The 20,684-nt window shown below is 40.2% G+C and overlaps 1 protein-coding gene across 2 annotated transcripts in view; it reads right to left on the reverse strand.

Moving 5' to 3' along the window:
- The window catches only part of USP7 (ubiquitin specific peptidase 7), a 70,733-nt gene that overhangs the window by 35,628 nt on the left and 14,421 nt on the right, over window positions 1–20,684 (reverse strand). Inside the window, exons 2-3 of one of the 2 annotated variants that reach the window (XM_064390978.1) lie at window positions 4,504–4,608; window positions 4,082–4,114 (exon numbers count right to left, since the gene is read on the reverse strand). In XM_064390978.1, coding sequence (XP_064247048.1) covers window positions 4,082–4,114; window positions 4,504–4,608 — 138 coding nt within the window. The remainder of the gene's footprint in view (window positions 1–4,081; window positions 4,115–4,503; window positions 4,609–20,684) is intronic. The other variant, XM_064390979.1, reaches the window with a different exon arrangement.

The following is a 20,684-nucleotide window of genomic DNA, read 5'->3' on the forward strand; positions in this document are numbered from 1 at the left end:
AGCAGAGGTTTACTCAGCTTGGCACAGCACCAGACACAGCGCTGAATCATTTTTCCAAAACACAGGTGAGCCCTGATTGCTACCTTACTTTAAAAATGGAACACTCTTGATTACAACATGCAACAGGGTAAAGATTATACATTTCACAGAGCAAATTACCAAGTTTTATCCACAACTGCCAGGGAGCTATGGCAGATTTCATTCCTCTCCCTTGTGAAGCAGTTTTCAAGCAGTTGTCCTACTCCTGAACTGCAACACAGAATATGTTTTTGTGTATGGTCTGACAGCCCTAAGCATTCCAATTATCTCTTGAAGGTACTACAGCCCAAATCTGCTTCCTGCCCCCTCCACTCCTGCAAAGACCTTCATGTTGCCCCGTGCTGTCAGCTTCCTCAGTAACACAAGAGTTCAAAGGATTACTTTCTCCTTTTTCCCTGCCTGGAAGTGCAGCTAACTAGCAGTCTGTCACCTACTTAAAAAATGCTCTCTTCCCAGTTTCACTACTCACTGCCCGTTGACAGAGTGAAGAGCTGATCTTCTACACCTAAGAACCTGACAGGCTGCAGACAGAGGAGCTCTAACTTGGTTTGCAGCCAAGATAAAACAAATCTGTAACACACTTAACAATCTAAAATCAGTCTTGTATCACACGTGGATATCAAACCAACCTGAGGCCACCTCCCTACTCACAATCATGATATCAGTGCTTCTGGGCTCAGTCTGAGCTTCCAAAAAACGAGCCAAGTTTGCTTTCTGCCTCCTTTGATGCAGCTTTCAAAGCACTTCAGCACAAGGATGCAGCAGTGCTGCTACAGTGTCAGCTAAAAAATGCAGCCCACGCAGCATCTGCAGATGCTTCAGAGAAAGTTTGCCTGTATTTCTTGATTTCTTTTCAGGAAAGCCTGAGCATGAGAGCTCACCAGGGAATGGGAACTCTTCTCTGTAAAATATTTGAGCAAGCACTAGTAACTGCTCCATAAAATTGCAGCCTTGTAACACAGGTCAACCCTAAAATAGAAGTTTCTTTAAAAATAACAACCTTCCTTTCCTTCCAGTAAGCCTATTTTTTCTTAGGAAGTATAATGGATTAAAGGATGAATTTTATTAGAAAGGGAAGTTCACATAGCAAACGTGAAAATTATCTGGAGTACACCAATAAACAAAGCCTTTTTTTGCCATCATGAACATGTCCTCCAGATGCCAGTTAAAGACTGCAACGGCAGCAGGACAATTTAGTAGTGACTGGCAAGTGAGACTTTTTTAAATCCCAGAACTACAAGGTCAAAAGGACTGATCCAGTTGACAGTACTTGGAGAAATTACATGCAATGGACTGTCTCTGGTATGTGGAAAACATTTTTTCATTGATGTGATGAATGTCACATTCAGCATCTTCACAGAAGAAAGATCCTTCAAATCTGAGATCCAAATACTGAATACGATCCATTTTAAGGCTGAAACACATATTTAAATGTGGATACTTTTGGGAAAAGCAGATTTCTTTATTCTCTTAGTAAATGTTGCTACCTTGAAAGTGCACTGGAGTTATTAAAATATTCTGAACCTGAATTATTAATGGAGAAACTGGCTGAATATTCTATGAATATTTTAATAATGATCCAAATACAGCATGCAATACCAGCATATGGCTAAGACTGATGCTTCTGAAAGCCTTCTTGCCTCTGCAATTCTTCACAGAAATGAGACTTCAGGAGGTAATGGCAAAGCTGTGAGTTTATGTTCAGCTAGGGACCTTCTGTTTGAACTTGAACTTCTAAGAGAATTTACTCTATGTGTTGCTTTGAATACTGATGCACTTGCAAACAAGTTTTGATCAGAGCCTTGTTTTTATTATTTTTTACTTTATTTGCAGAGGCTGCTATTCCAGCTTTTAAAGTCTGGTTCATTTAAGTCCTTCTCCATACAAAGCACAGCACAGTCCTTCAGCTGGTTCTTTTTAATTGCTAAGACTTCACACAGAGCAGCAACAGGTACTGGTCACAGCCTTGAGAGAACACAGCCTTATCTGAAAGTCCTGCTGCTGGTCCACTGCTGCTCCTGTTGCCTGTGCCTCACAATGCCTGCAGCCTGTTGCCTAGCAAAGGGGATGAGAGCTGCACGGATTTTTTTTCCCCCCAATCTTATCAGTCATTTCTTTATGTGCTAAGCTGGGAGAACAAAATCAGCTCTAAAGTTTCTTGAACTCAGAAAATCACCAGAAAGCTGATTTCTATGATCCAGCTGGAAGCATCAACCTTTCATCTTACTGTTCACCTCTCTCACAGGAACCATTAAACTCATTAGTTTTGCTGAAGAGGTCTCTAAATTCTCCTTGTGCATTCTGCAGCAGCTCAGATTGATGTCCCTTTCTATGAGCAACAGCAAAGGAAAACTGCCTGTTTATCAGAGAAGCCCATATCTCCCATTTTCCCTGCCTTTGGAATCTCTGAGCTGTCCATTACCCATGCACATCACGCTGCAAACCAGGTTAGCAAGAGCACAAACAACAAGAGAACAATTGCACTGATGTGTAAATAATGCAACAGCAAGCAATTAATCTGATTTACAAGACTTGGAAAAGAGGCATCATCCACTTATGTGATGCAAGTCTTCAGGAATGTTTTTGCAACTCTAACATTTTGCAATAACACTCTATCTGTGTCAATGCACAGCTGTAGCAGCACCAACACGTAGCCAGACACTCCTTATTCAAATATGATAATGAGGAACTATTAAGAGTATTGCTTAATAATCACACTTGAATCCTAAAGGATGTCCCACTGCAGAGTGGGCCCAAGCTCCTGACCACGCTGGAAGTCTGTAAAGGCATGAGAAACTTTCACAAACCTTCTGACAAACACTTACAGATACTTTTTCTCCCTAGTACAACACCTTCAATACCCAGTTCTGAGAGGAGTCAAACAGTTGGGAACTGATACAAACAGGTTCACAGCAGTTTTTTGGCTAAAGGGTCAATGTTATTCTGAATGAAGAGGTGAATCTCTGATTATTTGCCAGCCCTGATATAGCCTGGCTTTCATCAGCTATTTCTGCAGGTTAAGTCTCTATTTTGGTTAATTTGTGCAAGTATATACAGACCAACTAGTGGACAAATGATTTTACTAATTCACCAATGTGCTATGTACTGGTTGTATCAACAGCAAACACCACCAGACTTTCTACATATAAACATCCTTACCAAGAACACAGCTTAAACAGATCTGTTCTAGCCAGTTGGTGTCAACCCATGTGGTGTGCTCTTACCACCCTCTAAATACCATGGCCTGACAGATATTTAACATCTTTTATAACAGCTTTTGATAAGAACAGACTCTGAGCAATAAATCAAAACCCTCTGAATGAGATTAGGCATTCACACAAATAAAATTCATATGCTAAGATTACATTTTTCTTTAATTTCAAGACTCTGGTCATAGAAAACTTTATCTTTGCCAATGACACAGAAGTGATTCAACCATGAGACGCTTTTGTTCTGAATTTAAACCCTATTCTCTTCATGGAACATTACTATTTTCTATCAGTATTCTATGTTCCTTGAACTCATGAAAGTAAGCACTTTTTTCACCTTTAACCTCGAACTCTGATTTTTCTGAAAAAAAAAAAGAAAAATTACTTAACATGTTTGCACAAATCTAACTAAATGTTTAAGCCCAATCCTAAATGCACGTTCATAAGACAACATGGAATATGGAACAAATCCCACTCATATGTTTCCCTTCTCCCAACTCAATTTTACTTCATTCTTCAAAATGAGCAGTCCCTGCCCATACCCTTTCCTAAGAAAAGAAGTATCACTGCACATTTTCCTCACTAAACATAACATATTTAGAAACTTGTTACCTTTCTTTAAATATACCCAGAGTTATAATTATTTGATCCTCTGCAACAAACTGTACATCCTTATTTTCATTTAATGGACCAAGAAAAAGACTTCAAAACCACATGTCCCCTTTTATTAACAGGACATTAATACATAACTTTTCTTTTGCCTTTGCAAGTAAAATTAGGTGTCAACTGAGAGCAAAAGATGTTCTTCAACAGAATAGTTACCACTGACTTACCACACAAAGACAAAACCAGATCACAGCTGCCACCTGACAAGAGAGCAGGACAGATAAGGATTCTAAACACCCTGAAGGAATTGCATAACTGATAAAATTACTATTCAGCAAAGCCCAGCTGCAGCACCTTTAAAGGGCTGTATCACAAAACATAACAACGGACAGTAGCACTTTCAGCAATTTTTAAATGAGTACCTAGAAAGAGTACAAGAAAAAAAACCATCCTTCAGAAGTTTAATCCTGTTGTACAGCTATGTGAAAAGGATGCCTACACAGAAAACCAGCAGCCATAACTACAGAGGGATTAATTTTTTAATGAGCTGCAGATCATAGGACATAGGTAAGAGATGGACTATCTTCTCCTCCAAATCATTAAACTAAAGAAGCCAAACAAACCATGCATTTATCAAATATTCACTTACCATCTTCCATGTCTTCCTCAGTGTTGTTATGTCCGTCAGCCATTGCTACATTCCCATTAATGACAGGATTTTGAGTAATTCTTGGAGGATCATCTGTATCTCCAGCTAAGACAGAAAAAAGTATACAAAAATTAAATATGTAATTAATAATCAGAAATTAACTTTTTTTGTCTTTAAGAGTATTTATGAGACAGACAAATAGCATACAATTGCACAGAACCGTATTTAATTAAGTTATTGCTCAAAAAGTTGTAGTGGTATGTGTCTAACAAAAATCCCCCATATAGGTGAGTACCTATGGACGAAGAAAAGTCCACATTAATGTGGAATACAGATACAAAGAACATAAACCGACTTTTAAGTTTCCAGACTGCCTTGCAATCAGTATCTCATAATCAAGTCTCATTAAATAAGAACTTTTTTCCTCAATTTTTCTTGCATTCTTAGAATGCAAGAAATTTTTACACAAGTTTCTAATAGCAGACTTTCTAAACCAACAAGTTACTTTAAGACTTATTCAGTGTTACTGGTTTTTCAAGAAAAAATCTGAACCTCTAATCAAATGCAACAGTAAGATTTAAATCTTACTTGGGGAAAATTGGAAAGGAAATCTTTTAGGATTAAGGAACATTTTAGATATAACATTTTCCAGTTTCTAGCCAACACTGCCATTAAGTTTTGCTCCAGTGACCATTACATATGTACATGCCACTAAACCAAGAGATATGAGACAACTTGATGAACTGAAACCCCACTATTTCTAAGTTGCATTGCCTTGACTGAACAAGCACCTTCTTGATTCCTCCAACAACTGAACAACAGCTCCTTCCACTGCTTCCACACCAAAAGCCAGTGGACAGTTTCAGCACGACTCCAGAAAAGTGGATATATTCTTGGATAAACTAAACTGGCTCCTATCATCAAACTGTAAAACCTATAAGCCCTTGCAACCATCTCAAGGACAAGCACTACTTAAAAGACACTCTAATTTAAAAGGTTTGATGAGTTTTGCATTGCTATACAAGTCATGCTATTAACTTATATATTCTACTACCCCTCAAAAGCCCCAAGGTTGATTGGTGTAACCAGGAGCAGCAGTTTTGGACCCAAAAGCTCCACACAAGTTAGTGACTGTGTGCACTGCTGGGGATGCAGACAACCTGTGCCACAGGATGGACACCGTTCCCAAGGGACACGGCACGATCCCAGCTCTGCACAGCAGCCTGGCCGTGCCCTCGCCCGTCAGCACCCTGGACAGAGCTGCCCTCGCCAGCGGCCCTGCCGAGCTCCCAGCGGCTCCGAGCTCCGCACGGGCACGCAGGGCAGGGATGCCCAGGGGTGTCCCGGTCCGTGGCTGCGGCTGTCTGCAAGATCTGCCAGCTAGCCCGGACACTTGCCTTCTAGCAGACTGCAGCTGAGATCCTCCTGGGCAAAAGAGACAAACACAAGCGACCACAGGAACCGCTGTGTGATCGCCTCCCGAGTCTTTTAAAAGCCAGCGAGCCCCCAGCAAAGGCAGGACAAGGCACGGCAGAGGTGCAGCAGCCCCAGTCACCAGGAGCTTCGGAGCGCTCCCTCTCCTCAGAGCACACCACACTTCTGCAGCCTCATTCCGATTCACGGCACACAGGAAGATACTTTCACACCCAGCACTTCTATTCTGATTGTTTACTCTCCCAGTAAATCCGCACAAGTAGTAACCTCTGCCCTCAGCACGACAGAAACAGCTCAGGTTAGACTTACTCCTGGATTAGAGCTACGCTGGATCACGAGCTTAATGCACACCCACGGCTTTTGGACACTTACTAGGGTGCAGCACTGAGTCCCAGTGAAAGGGGTGCTGTGAAACACATACTGCAGCACTAACACATGCACTTTTCTAAATTCTCAGCTTTAGAACAAAAGCAAAGTCAAGTAGGACTTGGAAGTTTTGGCTTTGTAAGAAAAAGGTTTGCAGGAGATCGGCTCGGGTGTGGTAGAGCCACAGGGGCCCCCTCAGCAGCAATTGGCACTGGCAATGCCACAGTAGAACAAGTTCAAGGTTTACCACAACAAAATTATGGGGGGACAGGTTAGAACTCCTGCAACTTAAGAGCAGGAAAAATGACACAAATTAAGAGTGAGAAGGAAAGATCTCCAATTTCATTTCAACATCCTGTCTTCCCCCCTGCTTTTTTAATCTTTTAACAGCACGTGCTGGTCTAAACAGAAAGCTATTCTCTGGGTCACTGCATTCGAGAAGCACACAGCATGTTCTCAAAATGCAACAATTGTTTACTAAATTAATACTATTTTTTTTTTTTTTTTTCTTCCTAAAAAGTGCAGCTTTCTTCCTAAAAAGTGCAACTTTCATTCATCAGTGCAACTTAGTGTCTGGAAACAAACTGAAGCAAACACCTGAGGAATAGATCAGTTCTTCACTAAAAGCATAACCGATGTTATCTTTAAAGAGGGAATTTAAATACTGACACCATGTTTCATGGGGAAAGAACTGTCCGTAACTAAACGAGATACGGCTCTCTCAAAGTATGAGGAGTTAGAGATCACAGCAACACAACAGCAATCAACTTAAACAGAGACAGATTCTGAGATACTGTTTAGTGATAAGACAAATGAACCATGATGAATGCCCCTGCTGCTTTTTCTGACATAGATGGACACAAAGTTTGTGATACAGCTTTCAGATATGGAAACCAGATAACACCAATCAATGCTTTTGGCTACTGAGAACAAAGGAAACATTTTAACTGCTAATAAAAGTCAACTAATCCTTTACACAAAAAAAACACAATCCCTCTTCAACAGATGTACTAGCAAGCGGTGTAACAAAATACATTTTCTAGTAGAGCATTGAAAACCTGTTTTTTATAATTTGTATTTTTCTCTCTTGTCCTTAAGAGCTCATAGGAAAGAACTGTAAAATCATACCAAGGTTTAATTAAGAAACGTGTTTTCCTTTGCCTCAAGCAGAGGCAATGCCAAAAACTTATTCAAATTATACATTACAGGATTAAGAAAAAGAAAAAATACCTGTCCACACTGGCCAGGAAAACCTTCCTACCAAACATACTGCTTAATACACTGCTGTCTTTAATGCAGCTTAAACCACAGTGTGTCAACACCACTGCAGTCATGTCACCTGTCCATTCCCACATCAGAATACCCAGCTTTAATGATACCCCTGGAATAAATTTGACATGCAGTCTGTGAATCAACTGAAAGTTAATATAAACCACATCAATTAAGGAAGTATCACAACAAAGTGACTTTAGGAATAGGAAATGTTTTTAACTCTTTAAGTATATTACTACAATATTCAATGAATACAGCCTTCAATAGCAAAATTGTAGACACTGTAAAAGACTGTTTTGTAAGCATTTATTTTTCACCTCCTCAAAATGCAACACATAAACCTCTGTAGATACTCTTTTGTTACAAAAAGGAACGCAAGGCAACGCAAAAATAGTGATGACAATTTCTTCTGAAACATTTAACATCACATGCATCTCTGCCCATGACACTGTGTTACAAATGAAAAATACAACTTGCAGAGTTTACAGGGGGTCTCTGAGTTTGGAGGCTAAGACAACTTCCAAGAAGAGACATTTCATATATTAGTGAGTTTGTGCACAAAAACAAGCTTTCACTTAGTTACTGAAATATCATGAATGCTGAAATAAGTCTAAACACTGAGATACGCAACTGGAACAAAACTGGAGCGTGACGCCACAGTTTGGGAAGCTGGTAAGAAGTGTCAGTTATCTTACACAAACAAATTACTGGATTATATATAAGTGACTCTGCAGGTGCACACTTCTCATCGCTCATTGACTAGGTCTGTTACTGAAGTGCTGAGATGAAAGCCTGAAAGCAAAATGGTTGTGGCAATTGCTGCAGGGGAAAGAGGGAGAGAGAAGAAAAAAACCCAACTGAATTCTCTGAAACTGTAAACTTGCCATATAATGAGAGACTCTATAGAAAGTATATATATGAAAAAAACCTGTTTGTTATGGACTATGAGATCAGTATTACCATATTCAAACACACTAGTAAGCAATCAGAATTAGAACACCACTGATTTTTAAACGATCCCTGTATTCAAAAAAAAGAAAAGTTTTTCTGGCGGATTCAGCCTGTTTAATAATATAAACTCGTGTGTCACAGTAAGATTGCTCTGTTGTTCTACTGTTCACAACAATTCAAATCTACAAGAAAAGAATTTCAGTTTGCCATATTTTTTTCCTACTGATGGGAAAGTGAAAAAAATTTTGTCAAGTTCACGTGGCTTGTGGCCTAACTTAAATGCAGTTCTAAGAGAGAAGCAGTGCAGAGTGCTCTGTCCCTAAGCTGCAGGACACGTTGCTCAGCACAAACACGTGTTTACAGTCACGTGTGGCCAAAAGCTACAGAATGACTGCACAAGCACAGCAATTCCACTACTGCAGAAATTGCCTCTAGTTAACAATGACGACGGCGAGCTATAAAACTTCACGGAGCTTTCAGTCGTGACTCACATCACAGCCACAGTCAAAGTCTGAAAGCTTATCCACAATGTCTGTCATTAGCTTTGGGAGCTGGCAGCCACAGAGGAGAAACTGAAGCAGTGTCGGCAGCAGGGTATGAAACATTTGTTTCCTTTTGAGGTTAAGGAGACCACAGCGGAGGAGTAACAGTGATACTAAAGACTTGGTTACAGTTATCACACACATCCGCCTCAGGCTGGAAATCGCTGGGACCAGGGCTGGGACAGTCCCTGCACACAGCAAGCACAGCTCTCCAGGCAGCAGTGCCACAGCAACCCCAAAACGAGCAGGGAGCTGCACCAAGGGCATTTCAGCAGCATGAAGGGAGTCAGTCATTCACTGCTGGCAGCGGCTTGAAGAATGCCACGATCTTTCACATCCAGGGTCTTGCTTTTAGTGGGGGAAAGCAGAAAACAACACAACTTTCTCCTCTTCTGCTGGACTAAATGGACATTCCAGAATCAAAGCCTTCATGGAAGTTTTAAAAGGGCAATTTTTTAAAAATACAAATACAACACTATAGACAGATATGATAAAGGGGTGTGTGTGTGAAATCCAGTGTATGAGTGAACCTGCAGTAAACACTGGGAAAAGGACTTACTGAGCAAAAATATCAGGTGGCAGGAGATAAGAATAAAGTCAGAGAATGCACATGAGCAAAATCCATGCTGTAGCAGTCAACCTACATCAGCATCAAGGATATCCACTGCATGCTCAACACACAGTCCAGGTCTAGCTTTGCATCTCAGTGTCAGGACTGGAAGCTGCCACACCCCTCAGAGCAGTCCAGCAGAGCCATGGTCCTCTGTACTCACTACAGAACACCTCCTCTATTGTGGAACAAAGCACAATCCCTTCAAAAGTTTTTTTAAATTATTTTTTTAAATATGTCAGTATTTTAAATAAATCAATATCTAAAAGTTTACCTCAGTGTGTAGTTTAAAATACCAGCCTGACATGCATAATAGCACACAAGCTAAAAAAATTAAGAAATCATCACTACTAGAAATCATAATGAATAAACATTCTGTGATTTCAAATGCTATCATAAATATCACCTCTTGAATCCCCAAATTGATCCTTGCTATTGTAGGTATTGGGAGCATATCAAAATACATAACTGAGAAATTCCTAAAGCAAGCAGTAAATGCCACACTTTCCAAAGCAGTTAGCAAACTGTGGTGGTGCAAAGAGGACACTCAAAAGACTCAAACAACAAGCAATAATATAACTTCTTGAAAACAAACAAGAAAGTTTGAAAAATGTGAAGAAGAGGATGAACAAATACTGCCTTGAGCTGGAAGTAACAATGCCAAGGTTACTTCACAACTCCGGAGCACAGATTGCCCAGACCATGCCTGCAAGGGGGCTGCAGGCACTCCCGTGGGATGGATTTCATGTGGCTCTAACAGCTCACAGGAAAACTTTTGGATTCCAGCAGCTTGCTTCTCCCGAGGTCTGGAAACCATTGCTCTGAAAGCCAGATGAATAGACTGGCTCCCAGGAGGGCAGGGTTTAAAAAGAACAAACAAAAACCAAACAAAAAAACCAAATACCCAAGCCAAAAAATAAAACCAAAACAACCACACATACCGAAATTAGCCAAACAAGCTCCCAACTCCATGATCTGAATGGAATTAATTTACAGTAGTCAATCTTTGAACTACTAGAAGTGTTCTGACAAAAATTTCTCCTCACTTGCTCTGAAAGAATTCAGCTTTTCCAAACCAAGAGAAACTATTTGGCCTCTAATCCCTACCTGCAGTTAAAATACAAACACCACTTATTTCACAAAGGGACTCAAGAGAAAAGGAATTAAATGAAAAGCATTCTACACAGTTTCATATTTTCAAGACAGTCCTAGGTTGCTATAATGAAAAATCTGAAGAGGAATCAAGCAATTTCTGAACTGTGGCTGCCTTTCAAAAGGCATCCAAAAATAAACCAATTCACCTAAAACATTTCAAACTTATTGAACAGTAACAGAGACTGAGATTAGTTTGGCCAGAAGAATGGAAGGAGGGACAAGGGAAGAACACAAACCCCCATGATCCTATGGATCAAGATGTAGATAACTGCTGTCATGGATCTTTCCATTACTTGTAAATATGAGGTAATTTGTCTTAGTTAAAAAAGTTAATTCTCTCATTAGTAAAGCTGGAGAAAATTTGCTTTGGTTTCATTTATTATTTTTCTTTTTTCATGGTTCATTACTTGATCAGGTCAAAAGGTGTATCTAGAAACGTATGCACCTTAACAGGTACAGTGAAGGACAATGTCTAAGTCTTAAAGGGAAAAAGCCTCCAGAGAAGCATCAGGAGGCAGAGCCAAGCTTACAGACTAAGGGGAAAAGGTATTAGGGGCATAGGAAGAGAGGGGACTTCCAGCTAGGGAAATAAGGTTTAAAGATATTCAATCCTTTCAAAATTTGCTCTATTACATTTAGAAGGAAAGGAGAAAAGACATTTATTTTCTAAAGAGCAAGTAGCCAATGTTAAATATTAAAAAAATAAATAAAAAATAAAGTAGTATTATATGGAAGTCTCTTGCTCTCTAATTGTCATCTGAAGCAAGTAATTATTGCATTATTACCGGGAATTGCAAGTCTCCCACAGAAGAAGATGATGTTACACAAGACAGCGAATGAAGAACTGGGATGGGACAACTTCCTGGAAGCAGAGTCATCTCTGCCATGCCCACAGAATATGTAGCAATGACTAGACAGACAGTAACAACACTGCAGCCACCACTTATTATTACACTGATCAATCATTATGCTGCTGCTGCCTTGCATTCCCATCACTGGCTCTGCCTGGCCAAAAAGGACATTTTGACAAAGCACAGGATGGCCAGACTGGTTTCCAACTGCGCCAATGTAACTAATGAATGGGAACAAAATTGTATTAATAGAGTACATGATTATTCTATTCTTAGATAAAACAAAGCAGTTACACTCTAAGATGCCCCTGAACACCATCAGTCTGTAAGGTAAATAGTATCAGAAGCTTCATCCCACTGATACAGTTATCTTCATGGGAAAAGAAATGGGAGGTACAATGTAACTTTGTGGACAGAAAAATAGCTGAGAACAAATAGCCTACTCAGAACCTGCTCTATAACTAAGCAGTTTGCTGCAGCAACTTATTATCTGCTGATCTTCAAAGACAGGAGCAGTCTGATGGCACTTTACAAAACAAAACTCTTAAAATGTCTTTAAAATGTGATTAACTTCCTACTGACACATAAAAAGCATTTAGAGTATTATCAATACAACTACTCAGTGGAATTTAAGCTGCCACTGAAGTAACCCCACAAATTTACTGATACCAAGAGTGACTAAATTACCTGCTTTCAGCAGTTTAACCCTTTGCTTTATGAATAATTCAGTGTCAGATGAAAGACTGCATGAACCAGAGTTCAGTTTGGACACTAACAACACACCCATAATTATCCAACAAAATTACAACTTCATGCTCTTGGTGAAGAGTGTGTATGGGCAGCCTTCATATTTGAAAGGATTTCTCAAAAGTTTTTTAAGCCCCAGGTGTTTAATAACTGGGGTAGACAGCAGCATTGGCATGAGATTTTCTTCGGCACAGCGAAATTATTTAGCAGAAGATATCAACCTGCCTGTCTCACTATCCTGGCTTTTATGCATTGTACAGTGTCACAACCTCTTGGCACTCATCGGGACCAGAGAAGGTCTGCTGAAAAATCTTTCACAGTCCCTTTTCTAGTCTGAAGAGTTTTTTTAGCTTAGGCTATGCTTCTAGAACACTATCAGATCAGGAAGAAAGGCAGCAAGACTGCTTCTGGCTATCCTGTAATACTCAAAAGCAGTAACTAGAACAGTTGACAAGATAAATTATTTTCCTCCATGATCAGGAAAGTCCAAAACATCAGAAGTGTCATGACCTATTATGGCAGCAGCTCCTGGACTTGCACTACCTTCTCCTTGCTGTATCTAGAGCAGCAAGGCTACAGAAGCAACTTCCCAACTCGTCACGTCTTGTCTCTGCACATTCCAGAGATGGCAGCGTGATTACATCTCTGCTGCGGGTCGGGCACTCGGTCCCAACCCACCGAACACACCCTGAACAATGTGTTTTTCCAGTATCACACCCCTCTTTATGTTTTGCTGCTCTACTAAGTAATAGCTTTCTCTACTGCAACAGTAAAAGCTACCATCTATGCCATCATTAGAGAGGCTGCAAAACTGCTCACGGAAAGAAGTTCTGAAAGAGGGAAGAAAAGGATGCAGCCTCAGCTGGAGCCAGGGCAGTCCAAGGGCCAGAGAGTATTTACATTTATATGACACTATACCCAGCATGCTACAGTGCTGTGGACATGTTCTTGGTGTGTTTAAAACAGACAATTAAAAAGCAATTAAAATGCGTGTATTTGGATAATATATAAGCACACGATGTAATTAGTGATTCTGCTCCCATTAGCACCTCCCTCTTTCCTTGTGGAAGTCCAGAAAAGCACACACCTCCATCACCTGGACCAGCACGATTTTTATTACTCAGATACATAAATTCTGCAGAACTCACTCCTATATCATTTTGGATGAGAGCAACCCACAGCCTCAGAGAGTCTTGGGGTACATGTATTCAATTAAATACAATAACTGAACACTCACCATATGCTTAAGCAGCAAGAAGGTTTTGCACGTTTACCAGTAGCACAAAACATTGCCTTACATGGGTATGATCACACACACCACTTGCCCAAACCAGCTCTGAAGGTACACTGCTTCTGCGCAGTAACTTTGCTACAGAGTCAAAATATTATTCATCACAATTCAGATTCTGTAACTCTGTTTTGAGACCAGATTCATCCTTACAGCAAATGCCAATTGTTCTGCTCACTCCTGAACTCAGCCTTGGAGCACGCTGAGTTTTGCTCACGCTAGCAGTAGCACAGGAAAGTAGCTCGACTTTATTTTCCTAATAGTGACATGATTTTTAAACTGTTGAAACACTTGATCTGTCCATATTGCAGTTTAAAAGCAAAATTAATTTCCTAGTAAAGAACAACATTGGATAACAATATGGATTTGCACTGGAATTAATTTTATAGGCACTTGGAACAAAAAATATAAATCACCTACTTTAGCCCCATCTTTTAATTTATCTTTTAAGAGAAAAGATCACTCCAAGCCACAGAAACTGTGCAATATGTCCAAACCCCTCACATTTAGGGATCTACACCTCCAGCACTTCTTCCTGTTATTTTCAGTAATGCTTTTAAAGGTCTTCCTTTATCATTGGAGATTTGCTAAGACTGATCTTGTTTCCCTCTGCTTCCTTATGCTCCCAGCTGTGCAGAGAAATGGATAGATACATAAGGTATTCCAGGCTCACAGAATCTGACTCAGTGGTTGCAGGTAGCTGGTAGTTCTAGATTAGGCTCTGGTGAGAAGAGGGAAAAGCAAATAAATCAGATTCAGGAAAATAACATTAAAAACTATATAAACTGTGAAAAAGCAGGCAAGCACAGTTAATCATATTTCTTTCTCACCTGACAACACAAACAAGCTTAAATCCAGGCTTCTTTGCTGCATAGTAAAGGAGTCAACATCAAATACACTCACAAGAAAGTACTCCTTTGAGGATAACTATGGAATGTGTTTCAGAGGTGGCTGTTACAGCAAAGCAGCCTGAAATCCCTGGCCAAAGCATCTCCAAAGTTCATCAGTTAGTCCCATGGCAAATCCAGAGAAATGCAAACACTGTGTCCCTGAGGACAAGGAGTGGTGATCTCTGCCATGCCACTGGATGCACCCTGCCCAGCTGGGACACACAACTAGAAGATCTCAGTAGCACAGTACCTGATTACATTTTCCTTGGGGCAGTAGCTTTGCAACCAAGAACCACTACAGGCTCTACTTAGCACAGAGAAATGAGTACCAGAGCAATCTGAGATGCAATATGGAAGTAGAAAGGTATTGTTTATACAGAAGAACTGTAAATCAAGACTCGTGTGTGCTGGTTTGTCTTCTTCATGAGTAGAGGGGGATACAGAATTTTCTACTACTTATAACACACAAGGAACTTCATACTAAATTACCAGAATGCAAGTTTAAAGAAACAATATCTGTTCTCCAGACTTTTAGCACTTCTTTCCTCAATTATCCAGGACCCTTCCTAGTCTACTCAGACATTACCTCTAAACAGCCACTTGATACCTTGTACCATCTTTATTTTCCTTGTTGTAACTTCTTTACTTCTGCTATATCTTTTCAAGATGGAGGAGGGAAGCAAGGCTGTTAACCAGGCTGCACTCAGTGCTCAAAATGCAGCAGCACAGTGAACTTACACAAAGCTTTTATTATTCCCAGTTCACTTCCAAAGGCGATGCAGTGAATGGAAGAAGATTCTATGAGGAGCAGTGAAAAGGTACAGAGGCAGCATGGCCAGGCTCAGACACCCTCGGGGTGTGCACAGCAGCAAAGGAACTCTGCCATCCCTCCCTGCACTCATGGTTAACATCAGCATCTGCCACTCACAGACCCCAATACACCAGGTTAAACAATTTTTGCTCAATCAGGCTGGCTAATCTTATGCAAATATTCAGGGTTTCCATAAGGAACTTTAGAACATTCATACAAAAAAAACCCTGTTACTAGCCACATATGGAAAAAAACCCCAAAATTCTTGACTGAGAACAGTTCTGCAGAATCTATAAAACTTTACTGTAAAAAAGAAATGCCTATTGCCAAAGTGTTTGGCACTTTTCATCCAAAACAAAGAGCAGGCCCAAGTCATACTTCTCTTCCACTTCAGGAAAACCATTCCCAGTTGTGGAGAAGCATCCAGGGCTGGGAGCAGGATCAGCCCCACACACCCAGGTGTGTTTCCTCCTGGTCTGAGCAGGGAACTGCTCCGAGCAGCTCTGCTCTGAAGAAGCACCTCAGCAGTGAAGGCAGAGCTGAACCAATTAGTGCGGGGTGCCCGGTGCTGATAAATCCTAACCTCACACCAGGGTCGCTTTTACAAGTGTAGATTAACCGTGGGGAAAACGACAACAACAATTAAACCATTCAAGGCCTGAGGTTTGAGGTTGCTTTGTTAAGTCCTTTATGTGAACTGATACACATGCACACGTGCACAGCCTGGTAACACAGGAACATTTACTGCTTCCTGCCAGCCATACAGGGAGCACTGCTGACAAAATCATTCTTTTCTACTGAAATTCAGTTTTCACTGTGTTTAATAACAGATACATTTCACGTATAATAGTAAACCATGATTTTAAGAGATTCCTACTACAAAAAAAAAAATCTACACTATGGGTTAATTTTAACGTTTGTTTTCGATGTGATTAACAAGAAGTAATTACGCTCTCATCTAAAATTAACAACTGCAAAATGAGCAAAACAAAAAATGTTCCTTTTTTTCAAACGGGATGATCTGGAAAAGAAGCTGCTTTCTTGTTCTCTAAGACATAGATCTCAGAGCTCTATTCTCCACTAGTTTCCTAAATTCCTAAAAGACATGGTTCCCAGGAGCTTGTGAGGTTGCTCCTCAATAAGCTCAATTTTCCAGCCTCACCTGTTAGCACTGTGCCATGTCCTACAAAAGCTTCCCTGACCAAAGAGGACAAACACAGAATGACTGTGCATGGAAGGGGTGCCCAGCTGGGATGGGAGATTTGGAGATGTCCCTGCCTTGAATACGAAAAAGGCTCAGGGCTGGTGCCCCAGGGAGCAGAGACTGTGGGGTGGTTTACCCCATCCTGCTCCCATTTGGAAATCCCCTCCCCTCCATCAGTGTCCCCTTTTGACTGGAGTCTCCATGAAGATTTTTGGGGTCTAGACGCTCCCAAGAAACTTCAACCACTAAATTTCTGGCCAGCCTTAATCTACTGAATCATCTGCCAGGTGGCTGCTTTCTTCTGCTTTGTAGCATGAACACTAGCAATCATCAAAACAATTTTAGAAGCCTTAAGCATTGATTCAAGAGTTTTCCTCAGTCTCTAACACAGAACCATTAAATCCCAAAGCAGTTTACACCTTCTTCAGTATTAGTTTTAACTAAGATTTAACCTTTATTTTCCCTTTGCATTCTGACAGCAACCCTTCTACCCCTAAGTGTTAATGCAAGAAAATTATTACTTAGGCTCTAAGAAAGAGCTGATTATTGTTGTAAAATGTTCTGAGGATCAGCTTCACTTCACTGCTTTGAAGATGAAAGTTACTGTACTGAAAACATCCAAATGTTAGCAGACACCAAAATTAGCACTAAACAGTGTTAATTATTTAAAACTGCCTATATAGAGAACAACTTTCTTCAAACAAATAACACAGCTGAAAAACTGTTTTGTATGGAATCTCGGGTGTCACTCTCCACTATTTACCATGGAATTCTTAAAAGAATGCAGAACAGGAACTTTATAATCCTCAGTTAAGCACTCCACTGACAATTTTATCACTTTTTCTTTGTCAGCAATTTTAAGTCGCATTCTTTTCTTACTGAAAACAAAAGAAAACTTTTAAGTGACTGAGAAAGCTTTTCCTGTTTAACTATTCAGTGTTAAATAGCCAACCAGCTGTTCTGGTGCCAACAGGCTGCCATGGGACCACGCAACCAAGTCCCTGCTTCCCCAGGCCTATTAGTTAAGCAATCACAATCAGGAATGAAGTTATACTCTGTATTCTATAGAAAACAGCATACAGACCCAGCCATATACAGATTTTGAGGCTAACTTGCTTTTCCAAATCCTAACACAAACACGCTGAAATCCACGAGGCAAAGAAACTGCTGTGTATTTCACAGGCACATTAGCTGTGAACAGCCAAATTCAGATCTGCAAACCTGAGCAACTTGTAATACAAACAAGAATAAAGAAGAACCTACTGATATACACTGGAACACCTCTAAACCAGCAATCTTTTAGAACCTCATCACAGACAGAGCTTCTTGAACCCTGTACCTCATACAGTAACAACTGCAGCTGCAAACTTCAAAACTACATGGTTTATGCAAACAACTATTTCAGAAACAGAAATTTGAGAGATGTCTTCAAGAAGGAAGACCTCACACCTATGTAATTTTATTTTCATTTCATTTTAAAGAGCAACCAAATGACAGGAGTGGAGGGATAATGATGCTTCTGATGGAGTTTACTGTATATGGTGGGGCTCTTGGATATTTCAGTGCTCTCAGTAATGCCCTGATGTGTCACCATCCCAAATAATCATCCAAATTAGTTTTCCCTTGTAAAGGGAGACAAAACAAGTTGGTCAAAATTTTTCTCCTTTTTCTTTGGGAAACCTAGTTACTTCACATGTGGCAGCAATTATAATTAGCACATTTTTCACCAGAAATACATTCTGAAGAGGAAATTGCATTTCACTACTCACATGTTTGTTGCATATTTACTTTCTTACTACATATTACATTTATTTTTTGTTATCATGAGCCAAATCCTCAGACAGTATTTCAATAGCTTTCTGGTCAACTATTCTTAGAACATAAAGGCAACAAAACAGACTTGAAAACACATTTTAGGACATTGGCTACTGCCTGTCCCCCTCAGTGAATTACATCTTTCTTACGTTTTGCAGAACACCCTCATTCCAGAAACACACTCCCAAACTCAAGACTCTATTTTTTCCAGCAAATCTTCCCAACTACTTCTATTTTCACTCCACTGCTAGTGCCACTCGTCTGAAGCAAACTTTAAGGACTTCCAAAATTAATTAGTGCCTTCCTGCTTTGCCTCTGGCTAGAAGCTGGTATAAACACCATCACCAAATGAAGCTGTATCTCAAATTCCTTATTCTGTTGATGATGAATGATTCTTCCTTTGTCTCAGGACAACACTAAGTCCCTTAAGTTTACTCCCCACCCTGTATTTTTCTCTCCTAATAACGCAGTGTTTTGTGGTCTGTGTCATCAGCAGCCACTACAACCTCACACACAGCTGGGACGGAAACCCTCACTACTTGCACTTTTTCGCTCCATTCACATTTCCTGCTCCCACAAATGCTCTCACTATTTGGAGTATATCTTTGGAGCATACAAAAGCAGACTTTTTTGGTCAGTCTTCCTCACTACTGGATCCTCATTGCCCCTCTTTTTCTATGACTTTAAAACTGTGAACAGTTTTCCTTGAAGGGGTGTGAGCATGGGATAGTGCATGGCAGTGGATCACAGGGGAGAAGAGAAAAATAAACCCCAACACAGAGGTACACCACAAACTGTCTAGCATGTCATTCCTGGCACTTCTTCAGCTCCAGACCTTTTTCACCAAAAAAATTCAATTAAGAAGCCATAAGGATGTTCCTTCTTTCAGAAGCAGAGAGGATTTAAGAGATCTTGCTGAAGAAATAGAAGTACGTACGAAAAAAAAGTATCTGCAATTAATGTGCATTATTTGCAGGTTTTTCCACTGAAAAGTGACTAATTTTTTTTATTCATTAAACTAACTGAACTGAAGGAGAGAGCTCCAATTTAAATGCCATTACAGTCAGGTCTGACCCAAACCTCAAACAAGCTCCAGATGTTACTGGTCAAAATCAGAATTAGAGCAGGATTTAAGAATTACTGAGACAGTAATAATTTAACTGCAACTGTTATCCCTTCCGGAGGGGGAAACTTTTTCTCTGAAAGAAAGGAAGAGACACACTGTGCCTTCGCAATAAAAAATAAGAAGAGATATAAAAGACAATTTTTAAAAAGGAGAAGATAAAATAGGGAGTGAAAAGAGAATGGTTATTTTGCTGGAGGTTATCAGGGAGAAGCTACTCTCTGGGACACAGCTCTCAGACCAGCAAAAGAACCAAACCAACCTTTTCAAAGAATATTCAGTTATTTTACCTACAGAAGCCAGGTGGCTACAAGTGGCAGTGCTGTGTTTATCTGGGTGGTAACACAACACTGGCATACTTCAAACAGCTAAGCTACACAACAGGAAATTTATCTGTGCACATGTAACAGGAGAGTCTTTACCTGTTTAAGCTTGTTCACAAACCCCATCAGACACAACATATTGTCTAGATTTCTACCTAGCAGATGTACCTTTCCCCACCATTACATCTTTTGACCATAAAAATGTTAAAATAAACATACACTGTTCATACATATGGCCAAGCTCAGGTATTTTAATGTCCCCGTGGATGCTTTATTATTGATGCATTTTCAACAAGCTTTAAGATCAAAGAAACCCCACAAGACCAAAAAGAGAGAAACACAGACACGGGGACAGGGTGAGTACATCTCTGGCTCACTTTGACTTGGACAATCTGGCTAAACAAGATATTTCACTAAACACCTAGATGATAATCTGTGGGATGCTAGAGATCTCTGGGATTTTATCAGAAAACTTCTGTCAAGCTGTAGGATCTCCCCATCGTGCCCTCCTCAAGGCAGGGCCCTGGGATTTAAGCCACTTGCAGCTGAATTGCAGGAGAGAGGCAATGCACACCAAGGACCAGGCTGCACACACAGGAAAACACCACACCACTACTGCTGGGCTGCACAGTGCAAGATAAAAAGGTGCTCCTTCAGTGTTCAAAACATTGCAAATGCCACTCTCTCTTCTTTGAAAATTAAAATATTTACTTCAAAGTGCTGACACAGAATAAATGACCCCAGAACAAAGAGAAACACCTTTCAATTAACTTAGAGGCACCTGGCTTTAACATTTGCT

Source organism: Passer domesticus, chromosome 15, assembly GCF_036417665.1.
Source record: "Passer domesticus isolate bPasDom1 chromosome 15, bPasDom1.hap1, whole genome shotgun sequence".
In the NCBI taxonomy this organism is placed as follows: Eukaryota; Metazoa; Chordata; class Aves; order Passeriformes; family Passeridae; genus Passer; species Passer domesticus.